Genomic DNA, 13,986 nt, shown 5'->3' with positions numbered 1-13,986 from the left:
CGCAAAAACAAAAATGCCCTCCACCCGCCGTACTTTTCTTCGTTTTGTCGCGGTGCAGAAAAGGAGACTAAAGGAACCTCGGTCTTCTGAATCGCAGTCCACTCCAACTAACCCTTTTCCGTCCTAACACACACGCCCCCCAATCCCACCGCCTATACCCAACGTTTGCATATCCGCCCCCCCCCCCCCTCATCGTCCTGGCATCCCGGAAAAACCTACTCCCTTACTTATAACTCGGGAAAACACTCTTCCACTGTATACTGCGCGGGTAAAACCTTATTGGATAGGGAATAGAGAGAGAAAGAGTATAAGGAGGGGGAAACCGTGCGAATACGAATAGTGTTATTTATCTATGCACCTGTCGTATCTATCCAGATAGTCGGATGCGGCACGTACTTGCCGCTATTCAATTGCAACGAAAGTAGGTAGGTGAGCGAGTAAGTCCGAAGCCACGGGCCGATTGCGTTACTAAATATCCATGTTATCTTGCGTAATCGATGAGTAGTCTAAGTACGTACTTGGTATTGGAGTGCAGAGTAGCGGGGATTCGTCGAGCTACCTACATATACCATGGCGACCTAGATGGTAAATTGTAGACGTGTGTGTAGGCGGTGGTGGTGGTGGTGGTGCACAACCACGTGATATCATCGCGTGCGGAACCGTTGGAGTGGTTAAAACGGCTGCAGGGACCGACCGACCGACCGACCGTTGGATTTTTTTTCGCTTTGCTTTTCTTGGAAGCGAAAGGGAAGGGTGAACGGACTGCATGGGACATGGGAGTTCTAGAGCGTGGAGAAGGAAAAGAGAGGGAAAAAAAGGATAGAGTAGAGATAGTAAGTAACTAGAATGTTTGCGTGGAATATGTTGGAGATGGTAGTAATAGTACAGATACAGGCATTTACTTTGTTTAACCACACGTGCAAGACCAGCATCATTATCCAAACGAACAGTTTCTTGCTGTACATTACTAAATCGCAATGGGTATATACACCTCAACCTCCAGCTTACTCCCCCTCCTCCTCATCTAACCTCTTCTTCAACCCCCCCTTCCCGACTTCCAACGCCCGCCGAATCTCCTCTTCCTCCTCCCTCAGCCTCCCCTTTCCATACGCCAAATCGCGCTCCTGTCTCCTCTTCTCCTCTCTGACTCTACGCTCCCGATCTGCAAGCGCTTTTTCTCTTCGTTCGCGCTCGGCAATCTTCTTGGTGCGCGAAGCTTCTTCTTCGGCGGAGTAGGTTGCGCCCTCGGGCGCGGGGGGTAAGGTGGAAATGTAGGTTTTGATCAAGGGCTCGCGTGTTGCTGGGGGGAGGGAGATGAAGCGGAGGTCACTGAGGACGGGGGAGGGTAGGGAGTCGAGTGTTGTTGATTTGTTCAATAAGGCAAGAGGCTGTGCGCGGAGTAGTGCTGTGAGATCAGCTTTGAGATCTGAGGATCTCATGGCCAAGCGCTTGATGTGGTCGCGGTAGAGTTTCTCCTTTTCTTTGTCGGGTAGTTTGGCGTCTTTGATCTCGGGCTCTTTTTTGAATTTTCTGCGGAATTCAGGCCAGTAGAGTTTTGGGGTTGCGTGGCGGTCGAGGAGAGCTAGGTATGGTATTCGAGGGTCGCGTTTGGCTTGCTTGGCCTTTTCTTCCTTGAGGATCTGCGCCTTGTCTCGAGACCACTCGTTGAAGCACTCCTTGCGCGCAGCCATGTTTGGTAGAGCCTTGTAGCGCTCGTCGTCGTAGAGTGCACCATCCTCGAGGACCTTGTCCCAGGGAGCAAAAGGACTTATGCCTGTATCGTCCAACAACTCTCTGAACAGTGTTTTACAGTCTTCTTCAGATAAGGCAGGCTCCTCGTCATCGTACTGATCGTCGTAGCCCTGATCCATCTCCATTTCCTCCATTTGCGCTAGTTGCCAGGCGAGATCGTCTTCGCCCATTTCAGGTGGTTCGTCTCCCGCTGGCTCTTCAGTACGCTGTCGCTTTGATGCATTCCCTGAATCACCCTCGTCATCTGTAACCTCAACTTCTTCATACTCCTCATCGTTCTCCATATCCTCATCACCATCTACTTCCACAATCTCAACCTCCTCTTCAGCAGCTGCTAGTTCCGCTTCAATTTCTGCCATGGCAGCATCTTGCTCATCCTCAACGTCGCTCGGCTCGCCCCGCTCCTGGCGTTCCTTGCGCTCGCGCTCCTTGCGATCAAACTCAATCACGGCAGACATGACATTGGGTGGGAACTTCCAAAAGCTCTCATTCGTCTCCTTGTTCCACACAAACCGCCGTCCAAACTTGGTCCTTACCAGTACCCATGGTGCGCAATTGGGAATATCCTGGCGATGCTTGGGCCGGTCGTCACGTTCTCTTCGTCGGTCGTTGAAGTTGTTGTGTCCACCACGCATTCCGCCGTGATGTCCGCCTCTTGACTGTTGCGCTCCGCCATGCCGGGGAAACTGTTTCGGCGCGCTCGCGAATATGAAATCGTTAAGCGATGATTGGGGCTGGCTGGTTGGTTGCGTCGACTGCGCGTCGTATCCAGTATCGTACTTTTGCGCCGCGGCATAGGGAGTGGGCGCAGCAGGTGCAACGGAGGGCGTTGGTTGGTAGAATGATTGTGCCTCCGCTACGGGTCGCGTATATGTCGACTTCTTAGTTTCCTTGTTGTAATAGTAAGAATGTCCTGAGATGGGTTAGTGGAGGCATATGACGCAGGTAGAGGTCTAGCTACCAGACGGTGCCTTGTGTTCTGTCCAGCCTGGAGGAAGCGGTCGCGGCGGTGCAGGCGGTCGCACGGGAATGTCAGACATATTGAAGCGGTTACTAGTCAGAAGAGCCTGGGAATATCCAGAGTCTTCTCATGTAGCAGAAATGGTCAAGGATTGGTGTTGCGGCTGTTGGATCCAAAATGTGGTCGGCGCCAAGCACAGCGGAATCGCCGACGCGCTGCGTAGGAGCTTGTGCCTGGAGCTCTTAGAGTACAAGCACCAGCACCAACCAGCCCACGCCGACTTCCCCACCATCTTCCCTTGTCTTGTCGGCGACAACAACCTCAACACTCCAGACTATCCGTGTAGAGTGCAATCATGTCGCGGAGATACGATTCCCGAGTACGCATTGTGATATTCTAGGCGGCAATATGGCAACTGACGGTGTATATAGACGACCATCTTCTCCCCAGAGGGCCGCCTTTACCAGGTCGAATACGCGCTTGAAGCCATCTCGCACGCCGGAACAGCATTAGGCATCTTGGCTCAGGATGGCATTGTGCTGGCCGCAGAGCGAAAGGTCACCAGCAAGTTGTTGGAGCAGGACACATCAGCCGAGAAGCTATACATCCTGAACGAGTGCGTAATTGAGAGCAAATATCCTAGGCAACCATACTAACAATTCTGTAGCAACATGATTTGTGCTGTTGCAGGAATGACGGCCGACGCTAACATCCTCATCAACTACGCCCGTCAAGCCGCCCAACGCTATCTTCTCACCTACAACGAAGACATTCCCTGCGAGCAGCTCGTCCGCCGCCTATGCGATCTCAAGCAAGGTTACACGCAACACGGTGGTCTCCGACCATTCGGTGTATCCTTCATCTACGCTGGTTGGGACCCGCAGCGACAGTTCCAGTTGTATCAGAGCAACCCCAGTGGCAACTACGGCGGCTGGAAGGCAACGAGCGTTGGTGCGAACAATGCTTCTGCGCAGAGTCTGTTGAAGCAGGACTACAAGGAAGAATGCAGTCTGAAGGAGGCATGTGGGCTTGCCGTCAAAGTGTTGAGCAAGACAATGGACTCGACTAAGCTAAGCAGCGAGAAGAGTGTGTCTGCAATTCCACTTCCCGACAAGACAATGCTAACAGCCCATAGTTGAATTCGCGACAGTAGGAAAGACCAAGACCGGAAAGATCTACCACCACCTCTGGGGAGCGGATGAGATCGATGCTCTCCTCAAGGAGCATGGCCTGGCTAAGGCCGAGGACACTGAAATGTCCGAGTCATGAAGAACACGAGCAATGCACGACATGAACAGGCGCAACGAATAGGCCTCTGCATGATAGAATGAGGCTTGTAGTATACCATACAGTGAGAGCTATGTGGCATCTCGTAGCTAATCTCACACGTCATGACCTGTTTTGCGTGCTGTTCCTGTCCGAGTCACATGAAAGTCTTATTTTTGACGTGACCACTGCCGAAAGTGAATTCTCCCTGCCTCTTTCTCCACGCCACGCCGACACCTTCCTCCAAATAACGTTCTAATAGCATCAAGCCTTTCCCTCATGCCACCCTCACCTAATCTTCCTCACCCATATCTCAACTACATCGTGTTGCATTGCTTAGCCTTCTACTCATGAGCATTCTAACCCAACATGACTACCCCTCGTCAGCCTAAATCGGAACTTTCTAGCAACCTTGTACCTTCTCCGTCCTTTCTGAAGCAGCTGCTCAACGAGATTAGTGGCGTTAGTACTCCAGTAGCTTCGGGCAATAACAAGACTTTACAACGCAGTCCAGGGTACGATAACTGAGCAGCGTCCCATTCTCTCCGAGATTTCTTATTACCTAGGGAGTCTGACGTGAATAGAGCGGGCACCACTGGAGATGCAGAGAAGCGTGTGCCTTCGATCTGGGTTGGCGGTGCGTTCGCTGCTCGAGACGCCCGCGAGAAACTTCGAGCAGCCGACGAAACACGTTCGAGGAAGTGGAACATAACCAAGGCCGAAGGCATACCGCCAAGTTCGAGCTTGCCTCAGCATGCAAGTCTCCCGTCAAGCCAATCGACTATGGCCTCATGTGGAGATTACTACACGGTGAGCCACTGTCATAACGAGACTTGTGGCATTCCGAAAGTCAAGCAAAACACAATTTCCAGTGACGAGTATGTCTTGAGCGCGGATGTCCTACCCTCATCACAGCAGCGACTCAATCTACAGAAGTTAAAGATCCCACTGCCAACAGTACCCGATGAACCTACCCAATCAAGTTCGCCACTGATGTCCTGCGGATCTGACCAGTCGTCAAATACATCCTCTAGCGAAGCTCCAACTTCTGCATTGACTGCGTCCTCCACCAACGCAGCGACAGCATTGTCTCATTTTGAGGGTAGAAGTAAGGCTTGTATGTACTTAACCTGTCCTGCCTGAATCCAACAGGCAAGATAACTTCAGGATGAGCGAGGGGCGGCTAGGTCTCACATCAGTTTCTTCATACGTGGAGGAAATATTATGATGACAATTTCATGTTAACACAACCGCAGCCCGCAAGAGAGGACGCAGTCTTGATGGTACAGAAGACGAACTGCTCTTGAAAAAGATGCGTCCCTTGACATCGCCGCAAACACGAAATTCGGCGACTACTTCAAACATCGCTCCACATCTCACCACGACTCCCAATAGCTCTCCCGATAAATACAGACTTTCAGTGCCCGGACTAAAATTTACGGAAAGGTCATTGGCTGGTGCGGTGATCAACACGCCCATTGAGCGCCTCCCGAATGACTCGAATATCAAGTCCAGCATCGCCACTCTAAGTCCAGAACCTAGCATGATACCACAGCCGACAACGCCTGTGAAGCTCTCAACATGGCAATGCACTACTACAACCCCGGAGCCGCCAGAAACTCCAAGCTTCGCAAGGACCCTGCACCTCTTTGATATGAGCGTGTCCATGTACAAGGATGACAAGGGCGATGAATGGATGCAAGACATCTCTATTTTTAAATCCACACATGGTGATGAATGGGCGCGTAACTCGCTGTGCAAGCATTGCTTTTCCCGCAGTGGCAAGTTCAGTAGGATAATGACGTACGGTTATGAGACGTGCGGGTGTGAGGAATGTCTGGATGATTATTACTGGGAGCCTGCAGTTAGACCAAATTGCTAGATTATACGTATTGTGAAAATGAACATTGTTTTGCCTGCCGACTGAAAGTCAAGGATACCCTTTCGAGAAATGAGATTTGTTGTGATACTTTGTGGACTACTAATGTCTTTAGGTTGTGCGACGCCGCCACCAGCACATAGGCTAGCAACCTAATTTACCTACAGCGATCAAAAACGTTTCAGTTGAAATTCAAAGGATAGAAACCGTTTGCAAGGCGAGTATCCTATCCAATGTATTTTAATGGAGTGATTTTCACATATTTTATTCTGCAACGTGTGGCCGCATTCTGTTTCGCATTCGCTTCTGCATCGTCGTCAGCTTCCTGACGTGGCACGTCTGCGAGGGGTCCCTTTCTTGGTCTACAATGCTGTTGCAGGGTCTATCCTTGACTCTTTTTTTTTCTCCGACTTCTTGCCTAACCTTTTGTATAGACATCTTTTTGTACGGTTGTCTACCTATACAACATAACGTTATAATATTCGGATTAGGTAAAATATATGACCACACATTTTAAATCAATAGAAAAAATTGTCGGGAGTGTTTCCTCTGAAATTTTAAAGTGTGTCATTTATCACAATGGAGATTTTCTGGACGCAATGCGATTAAATCTCAACAAGGAAATGGTATTACCATGGATCAAAGTACACCTATCTTTTCTTCGTATTCAAACCTGTATCTTTGAGTAATGAATATCACTATCAACTATCCCGTTTACTCCATACAGTTAGCACATAGGCACACAACAAATATCCATCGATCACTGCGCTCGCATTCGCATCCCTGGACCTCGTATCCTGGTGTCTCTACGCACGATAGTTACTACATACAGTAGGTCTTTGTCGTACTACGCACTTTCCGTTGAATACTGCCCTCGCATTCTCTTTCACGCATAGATCCTAGTTCGTGCATATGCGAGATGACTGCCACAAATGGTAGTCCATGTCTTTTGTCGTGGAACACTGTACTCGGGTTCTCTTTCACGGAAAGCCACTAGTCTGGGCGTACGTGTATCCCTCTAATCCCACGTGGGGTATCCCTACAGTCTAGAAAGCCCAGCTCGCTTTTGTATCATTGCATTCGAGATGACTACCGTATGCGGTAGTGTATTATCGTCCTACGTATTTACTGTTGATTACTGCACTCGCATTCTCTTTCACGAATACCCGCTAGTTTGTGCTCAAACGTTTCTAATACACGTGCGTATGTCTCTACAATTCAGCACGTCCATTTCGCTTTTGATACCGTTGTCTTACACGTCATAACTGCCACATGCAGCAGTTTTTGCATTCTCACACGTTCTCCCCTTGATTACTGTACTCGCATTCTCTTTTACGCAACGGCCACTAGCTGGTGCTTGTATCTTTCTAATCCACGTGCGTATCCCTACAGTCCAAAACTCTAATTAACTTTCGGATCAACACACATGCGATGACTACCGCATACGGTAGTCCTTCATCTTACTACCTATATTCCATCGATTACTGCTTCGCTTTCTCTTTTACGCACAGCCACTGGCCGGTGCTTGTATCTCTCTAATCCACGTGCGTCTATCTCTCCACGTTAGCACGTGCATTTCGCCTTCCAACAGATGTACACGAAGGAAACTGCCGCAAAAGGCAGTCTTTCAGCTCCCTACACATTTCCGTCGAATACTGTCTCGCATTCTCTTTCCAGACAGCCACTAGCCTTGTCGTATATCCCCTCCACCTCAGCACGTTCATTCGCTTTCGTTGGTGTCGTCTACGAGAAAACTTGCCGCAAAGGGCAGTCCTTCATCTCCCCTACGTATATCCATCGATCACTGTCTCGCATTCTCATTCCCACACGCCCACTAGCTCACCCATACACACCTCCATTTGCCTCACCAGGTACTCCTTCATCTCCACCCTCCATCCCACACTAGATCCGCCCTCCCGCCACACCCGTCTCCCTCTCCCGCCACACCCGTCTCCCTCTCCCGCAATCTCTCATCAGCCACACTTTCCTCATGCGGTATCTTTTCCCCATCCTAACATTCACCCATCGATTCTAGTCCTCGTATTCGCATCATTAGTGTACCGCCTAGTCTGACAGACCGATTGCGTTGGAATGTAACGTCGTACCCTCTTTAGTCGGGCCCAAATACTGCATCAAGTAAATTTAGGATTACCAGATGAGGTAAATGTTAACTCCTACTACCCCCAAAGCGTACCATCGATTCCTGAGCTACCGAGTTGGCGTCATTGTACCTTAACTCTACCTAACTCTATGATTTTCACACTAAAGCAACATATGCATGCTACATGAGGAGGAGTTTTGTCTCACAACTCGTTTCTTGGGAGCTGTTGTGAAGTGCCCCCAAGGAAACGCTTGGGGGCGCTCCACATTTCGCATTTGGGTAACTACAACACCCCCAAAGCAAAAAAAATTAGGTTAGTCGCATTCTGCTTCGCATTCGGTCTTTCCACACATCTCTCTCTCTTTCGGCATCTCCCGCGCATGGATGCCCCGCATATGGTTGTAAGGTCAAAGTAGCGGTAAGCAGCTCGTTCTTCGTCGCTGGACTGTGCTTTTTTTCTTCTTTCTTCGCATTCTTATTCGCATTTTTATTTTTGTAGGGTTAGATAAGCTTAATCTTTGGACTTTTTGGACCCTTTGGACCCTTAGATTTTGCCACGTGGCTGGCCAAGTCTGTGGGAATAACAAGATCCGGGAATGACAAAAAAACATGGTACCTAGCTAGAGGTGTATGGTGAAAGTCTATGTATCTGGTGGTTGGGTGGTTAGGGAAAAGCAAAAAGTGAAAAAGGGGATCGGATTGTATCTTTTCCGAGTAAACTTTACGAATGCGCGGCCCACGTGGGAAGGGTGGGTCTTTGGACTCGAAGGGGAAAATACTTAATCGGCGAACGAGGCGCTTTTTTTGGCTACGGGAGATAAGGATAAAGAAGAAAAAGGAATGATAATGATGATCATAAAGTTCCAATCGGGTTCTTTTTCTGACTCGTACCTTCTACACCTCCTGTCGAGTCGGACATTATTCCGGAAATCTATGTAGATCTTAGATCGTAGTCGAGACCCAACACGGGATTTGCCGTTCCAGTCTAGAATATAATAACCGGTCGTGCGAGAGCCAAGACTGCGACTTGTCGTGTTAACATTACACCATCAAGGCAACGGACGAAACTAGTTAGAATCCTTTCGATCAGCAACAACCCGCATCATTTCACATGAAAAAAAAATCCCTCACTTGCAAGAGTCATGGCGTGGAAGAGTGGACATGCAGATAAAAGCTACAAGTGAACCGAAAACCCATTTTTAATCAAAAAGGAGCGAACAACAAAAAACACCACGTATGGGTATCAACAAAATATACTGATGAAATCATGAAAAGCCCGCCCACCCTCATCGCCGCCGCCACAGAACACCACGCAGGGCTGATCCTGAGCGAAACTTAATAGAGATGTTTACCACCCAAAGCGCCGACTACCTTTGATTAATTGCTCCCCTTCCCTTATTACATGAGATACGCTACACACTCGGACGCTCAGCGCGTGTGTATTTCCGTAAAAGCCATGCCATCTGCGCACACTTATTGTCCTACAAAGGCCCTGATGGCTGGGCGTGCTGTTGTTGGCGATTTGCCTCCGTCTTGGACTGCAGGTGATTCGTCAGCACAGCAATGTTGTCCCGTGCTTCTGGCACAGTTTCAACAATATGCCTCAGGTTGATCATTTGCAATTCTGAGACGACTGCGTTCTGTGACAGGTTTGAAGTGAGGATAGTGACAATGACGGGTGCATCGATGTAGGGACCGAGAATCTCGAGTGCTTTTGGGATCTGATGGTGTGGTGGTGTATGCATGGGCATCGGAGGTTGTGGGTTGGGCACCATGTTCGCCTGTGGTGGTGCGAATGGGTTGCCATACTGCGGGTAGGCTGCGCTGACCGGTGAGAATTGTGGCGCGTGAGGATTGGTCATCGGTGATGGACTGGGGCCGCCGCCAAAAGCGGGTTGCGCAATTGGACCAGTTGTGGCCTCATGAGCTGGGTATCGCTCAAAGTGTTCAGTTGGCGGATGTTGGGGCTTGAGCTCTGGTAGCTTGGCTACGAGGGCTAATAACAGCATGTTTTCCTTGCGGGGTGTCTCAATGGTGCAGTACTCCAGCATGTCGATAAAGGGAGGAAGGTTGCTTCCGCCCTCCTCAATTGGAATCACATAAAGATCTCGAAGTATGTCGTTGTCTTCGACAGGTACTACACCCCACCTGCCACGCGAGTGGAAGTATTCGTAGAGATGGTCCATGACTGTGCGTCCTTCGGTGGTGACAGGGCTAACGGCGAGAATAGAAACTTCGTGGCTCTCTGTGTGTCCGATACTCTGGATATAGTCGTTTCCTTTAGAACTCTCGATACGTCCTTGAATCGCCACAATGTGGGTCAGAAGTTTTTCCCAGGGTACGACCTGGCCAAAGTCGCCGCCTGCGACGAATCGGGCAACAGCATCAAACGGTTCCATAGACTGCATGTTGATGGAGCCTTGCCAGCAGACTGTTGGATCAGAGGAATAGCCTGACATTTCCACGTCGTTATCTTCGTCCTTGAGCAATCGGTCAACGTCTGCATCATCCACAGAGCTCTGAGGCTTGTCTTGTGTGTGCATGGAGCTGCGGCGGCGGTGAAGGAAGGTTTGCTGGTCGTGCTGCGGCGAGCGGACCTTGTCGAAGACAGAGTTGATATCAAAATTGGTCGATGCTCGTCGCAAGCCGTCGTGTTGGGGTGTTTCCGCCTCAGATAGTCTTGGCGCGGCAGGACTCTCGGATGGGGGTACGGCCACGGGCGAATGTACCGCTGCGTCTTCCGTAATACAATCTCGCTCCCGTTGAGTGGGCTCCTTGAAGTCGTCATTCTCGAAGTTGTCTTCACCGACAATCTCCTCGCCTTTGTGCGTCTTGCGTAGCCGAGGTCCGGTCTCTTCGGTCAGAATCATTTGCTTCTCAGCCGCTTCTCGCATGGCCGCGTACTCGCGTTGCTTGTCTTCACTCGCCATTTCCTCGGCTTCCATGCTCACAAGGTCCTCAGCCTTGAGGCTTCCTGACAACAGACGATCTACAAGCACGGTGTTCTTCTTGACATTGAACATGATGGTACGCATTTTGCCAAAGTATGGCGAGGATCCACCGGTAGGCTCGCCATACAGGTTGAAAGCAGCATGGCACATTTGAAGGGTATACTTAGAAGCAAGAGACTTGGCAGTCTCGCCGTCTGGGATGCGGTATCCCCGGGTGTCCGAGGCAGAAGTGATCAAGGGTGCTAGGGTTTCGTATAGCTTCTCCGCAACAGCCTTCTGGTTCTGGGGAAGGGCATCGATGTCCGTGGCCAATCCGTCTTGCGGCTCCGTCTTGGTTTCATGATGGCTCGACTTTCTGCGTTTCTTGCTTGCGTTGGCCTTTTCTGAGGCCGCCTCATGGCGGCGTTTTTCGCCGAGAGGAGAGTGCGGCTGACTCTTGATGCCCTGCTTGTGTTTATGAGTGGAGGTCATAATAATGGGATTAAGAGGGTGTACCTTTGGTTCGGCATGGCCGTTGGAAGCTTCTGGGGTGGGCACTGTGATGGGAGCAGGAGTGGGAGTAGTGGCTTCAACAGGAGCTGCCTGAGGTTGTGAAGGCGTAGACTGTTGTGGCGTCACCGCTTTCTCAGACGGGGCGTCCGGCTTGATGTCGCTGGCGCGAGGCTTGGGTTTGGAGCCCTTCTTACGCGCCCACGGCCTCTCGCCACGGGCCATGGCAGCCAGCAACTCGACGTGGTCTTCGGGCTTGCATTGCTCGCAGTAGTAGTCTTTACCCTCCCAGAAATCGCCCTCGGGTAGGCCGAGGCACTTGTTATGTTGCCAGGCTGTACAGCTGTCGCAACAGATCATTTGCCGTCCGCGAATGTCGCGCTGGTCACCGCACACACAGCGGATGATGGCGTCCTCCTCTTCCTCATCGTCGTCCTCTTCCTCCGCATCTGCTGATTGCGTCGACCGAGCGCGCTGAGAGGGACCCTTTGCATTTCCTTTCTTGCTATGGGCTTGTCCTTTCTTCTCAGTCGCTGGAGTTGCTTTGGACTTTGGGGCGGCGACAGGAGCAGCAGCAGGAGTAGCGGGAGCAGCGGGAGCGGCAACAGCGGGCTCGTCGAGCGCGTCTTGGTTCTTCGTATGGTGGCCTTTGTTGGCGCGGCCGGAGCGCCTGATCTCATCTGTGGCAGCGGTATCAGCATCAGCATCGGCATGAGCATTGACATGAGCATGCAGCTCAGAAGCTGTTGTGCACGCGCGTGCGGTGTGCGGGGTGCGCGACGAGGAGCTGGTACGGGCGCGTGTAGATGGTGTCTGCTTACCGGACATGGTGGTGGACACGGGTGATGGGCTTCAAAGAATAGACGATACCACGAATGTAGCTTATGCTATGTGCGCAACAAGATTCAAAGAAAAAGTCTCTACGGAAGCCCCAATCCTGCCCTGCGCGTGGCGTGGCGGGCCAGCGGACACGCCGTACGAGCCGGCTACTAACTAGTCAAAGAGAGAGTAACAAGTATCCCGCCTGCTTGTACAGACTGGAGCCGCGATGCGAGACGAGCCTGCCGAATATGAGTCGCAGCTTTCTCGTGCGCGTGTCTCCCGTGGACGGAGCCGACGGCGCACCTGCAACCGGCGCGACAGACGACAATGGCGGACGGGAAGATGCCCCTGGTGTATGCGCTTGTATGTGAGCGCAGTGCGAGGTAACAGGAGATGGTGAATGGATTGCCGGACAGAGGCGCGGTGTGTCGTGTGGTGTCGGGATGGGTGGTGTCAGTGAGGAGACAGTGGAGTGGAGCTTGGACGCTGCGTTTTGCCGATGTCTTGGCTGCCGTAATCCCAGCCACTAGTAGCAACTTGGACCCTTTGCGTGGCTGGACAAGCTGGACAGGCTGTTTTGTTGAAGCGCGACAGGACTGTACCAACCCACGCCGATTGATAGCAATCCAACTGCACCATCTGCCACTGTAGACTCTGCAACTACCCCCGGCAAACAATGGCCGACGCCCGAACTCTCTTGCGGCAACAACGTGCAGCACGCCAGCAGGCCCAGAAGCCCCAGAAGCAGTCTCCGGCACCCGCAGCAGCACCAACAGCGAAGAAGCGGAAGGCTCCTGATCAGGGCGGAGAGGAAAAGAAGCGTACGCGAACCGAGGAGGAGGCGGGCGTTCCGGCCGGTTTCTTCGATGCGGGCGCGACAAACGACGACAACGACAACGACAACGACCAAGTCGCGCCTGCCCTAGTAGAAGAGAGCCCAACAGTCGCAGACATTCAACCTCCCAAGCCTCCCGCACCCGTAGACCCGCCGCTCGATGCTGCGGCTCAAGCAGAGCTCGATGCCTTCATGACTGAAATGAGCACAGAGAAGCCGACCCCACAGCCGGCCAAGTCCGCCTATTCAGGTGCCGTCATAGAAGCAGCACCCATGACAGCTGCCCAGCTCGCTGCTCAAGTACGAGAAGAACAGAGTGAACAACGCGCCAAGAGGGACGAAGAAATGGAGGGAGAGAAGGAAGATGCTGCGCGGGCTCTCGAGGACGAGTTTGAAGAGATGGAAGGACTCGAGGAGAGAGTTAAGAGGCTACGTGAGCAGAGAGAGGCGTTGCGGTCGGTGTCTGGACGGCCAGGCGATGTACAAAACCAGGAGCCTGCAGCTCCTCAGAATGAAGAAGATGAGGAAAGCGAGTCGGAGGATGAGGACTGGGACGACTGGCGGTTTCGCCCCGCCTAAGCGTTGTTGCTGCGTGTAGTCAGCAAAGTATTTAGCGGTCAGCGCATGTATTATAGTATAGCATACCACATTGGCGATACCCGGGGCAGGCGTTTACAAGCACTAATCCAATGACTTCTTTCTAACAGGGCAGCCCCTGTTATGACCAATCCACCCATGATTCAACATGTGGATCGCCCGGCAACCAATTACTACTCAAAATATAGCACCCATAGGCAGATGGTATAAAAGTAATTCTGGTCACATAGGAGGGGTGGTGGCATGCGGTGCCAAGCCGAGCGTCATTGTTAGGGCACACCAAACGCTTCAGGCACGAATGAAACAGCCCAATCCCCACTCAACCGCCCTCCT

At 51.6% G+C, this 13,986-nt stretch overlaps 5 protein-coding genes across 5 annotated transcripts; 3 read left to right on the top strand and 2 right to left on the bottom strand.

Annotated features, from left to right (window-relative positions):
* Nucleotides 1-851: 851 nt before the first annotated feature.
* On the bottom strand, nt 852-2,842 carry COCSADRAFT_36904 (uncharacterized protein). The gene is made up of 2 exons (XM_007701628.1): nt 2,714-2,842; nt 852-2,665 (listed from the first exon to the last, which is right to left on the bottom strand). The coding sequence occupies exons 1-2, from the start codon at nt 2,790-2,792 to the stop codon at nt 1,005-1,007; spliced, it is 1,740 nt and encodes a 579-aa protein (XP_007699818.1). The 5' UTR covers nt 2,793-2,842; the 3' UTR covers nt 852-1,004.
* Nucleotides 2,843-2,965: 123 nt separating this feature from the next.
* On the top strand, nt 2,966-4,112 carry COCSADRAFT_142708 (uncharacterized protein). Its single transcript, XM_007701962.1, has 4 exons — nt 2,966-3,092; nt 3,145-3,329; nt 3,381-3,799; nt 3,849-4,112. The coding sequence occupies exons 1-4, from the start codon at nt 3,069-3,071 to the stop codon at nt 3,980-3,982; spliced, it is 762 nt and encodes a 253-aa protein (XP_007700152.1). The 5' UTR covers nt 2,966-3,068; the 3' UTR covers nt 3,983-4,112.
* A 236-nt stretch (nt 4,113-4,348) lies between these two features.
* On the top strand, nt 4,349-5,861 carry COCSADRAFT_160550 (uncharacterized protein; the record flags this gene model as incomplete). Its single annotated transcript, XM_007701961.1, has 3 exons — nt 4,349-4,494; nt 4,564-5,096; nt 5,236-5,861. The coding sequence occupies 3 exons, from the start codon at nt 4,349-4,351 to the stop codon at nt 5,859-5,861; spliced, it is 1,305 nt and encodes a 434-aa protein (XP_007700151.1).
* Nucleotides 5,862-9,440: 3,579 nt separating this feature from the next.
* Nucleotides 9,441-12,227, bottom strand: COCSADRAFT_171386 (uncharacterized protein; the record flags this gene model as incomplete). The annotated part of the gene is made up of 2 exons (XM_007701960.1): nt 9,441-12,079; nt 12,221-12,227. 2 exons carry the CDS (start codon nt 12,225-12,227, stop codon nt 9,441-9,443), a joined length of 2,646 nt encoding a protein of 881 aa, XP_007700150.1.
* A 335-nt stretch (nt 12,228-12,562) lies between these two features.
* COCSADRAFT_323989 (uncharacterized protein) lies at nt 12,563-13,963 on the top strand. Its single transcript, XM_007701959.1, has one exon. It carries the CDS (start codon nt 12,898-12,900, stop codon nt 13,633-13,635), a length of 738 nt encoding a protein of 245 aa, XP_007700149.1. The 5' UTR covers nt 12,563-12,897; the 3' UTR covers nt 13,636-13,963.
* Nucleotides 13,964-13,986: the final 23 nt, after the last annotated feature.

The sequence above is a fragment of the Bipolaris sorokiniana genome (genome assembly GCF_000338995.1).
Source record: "Bipolaris sorokiniana ND90Pr unplaced genomic scaffold COCSAscaffold_7, whole genome shotgun sequence".
NCBI lineage: Eukaryota > Fungi > Ascomycota > Dothideomycetes > Pleosporales > Pleosporaceae > Bipolaris > Bipolaris sorokiniana.
The sequence above is the reverse complement of the archived record's forward strand: the minus strand, read 5'-3'. Positions and strand labels throughout refer to the sequence as shown.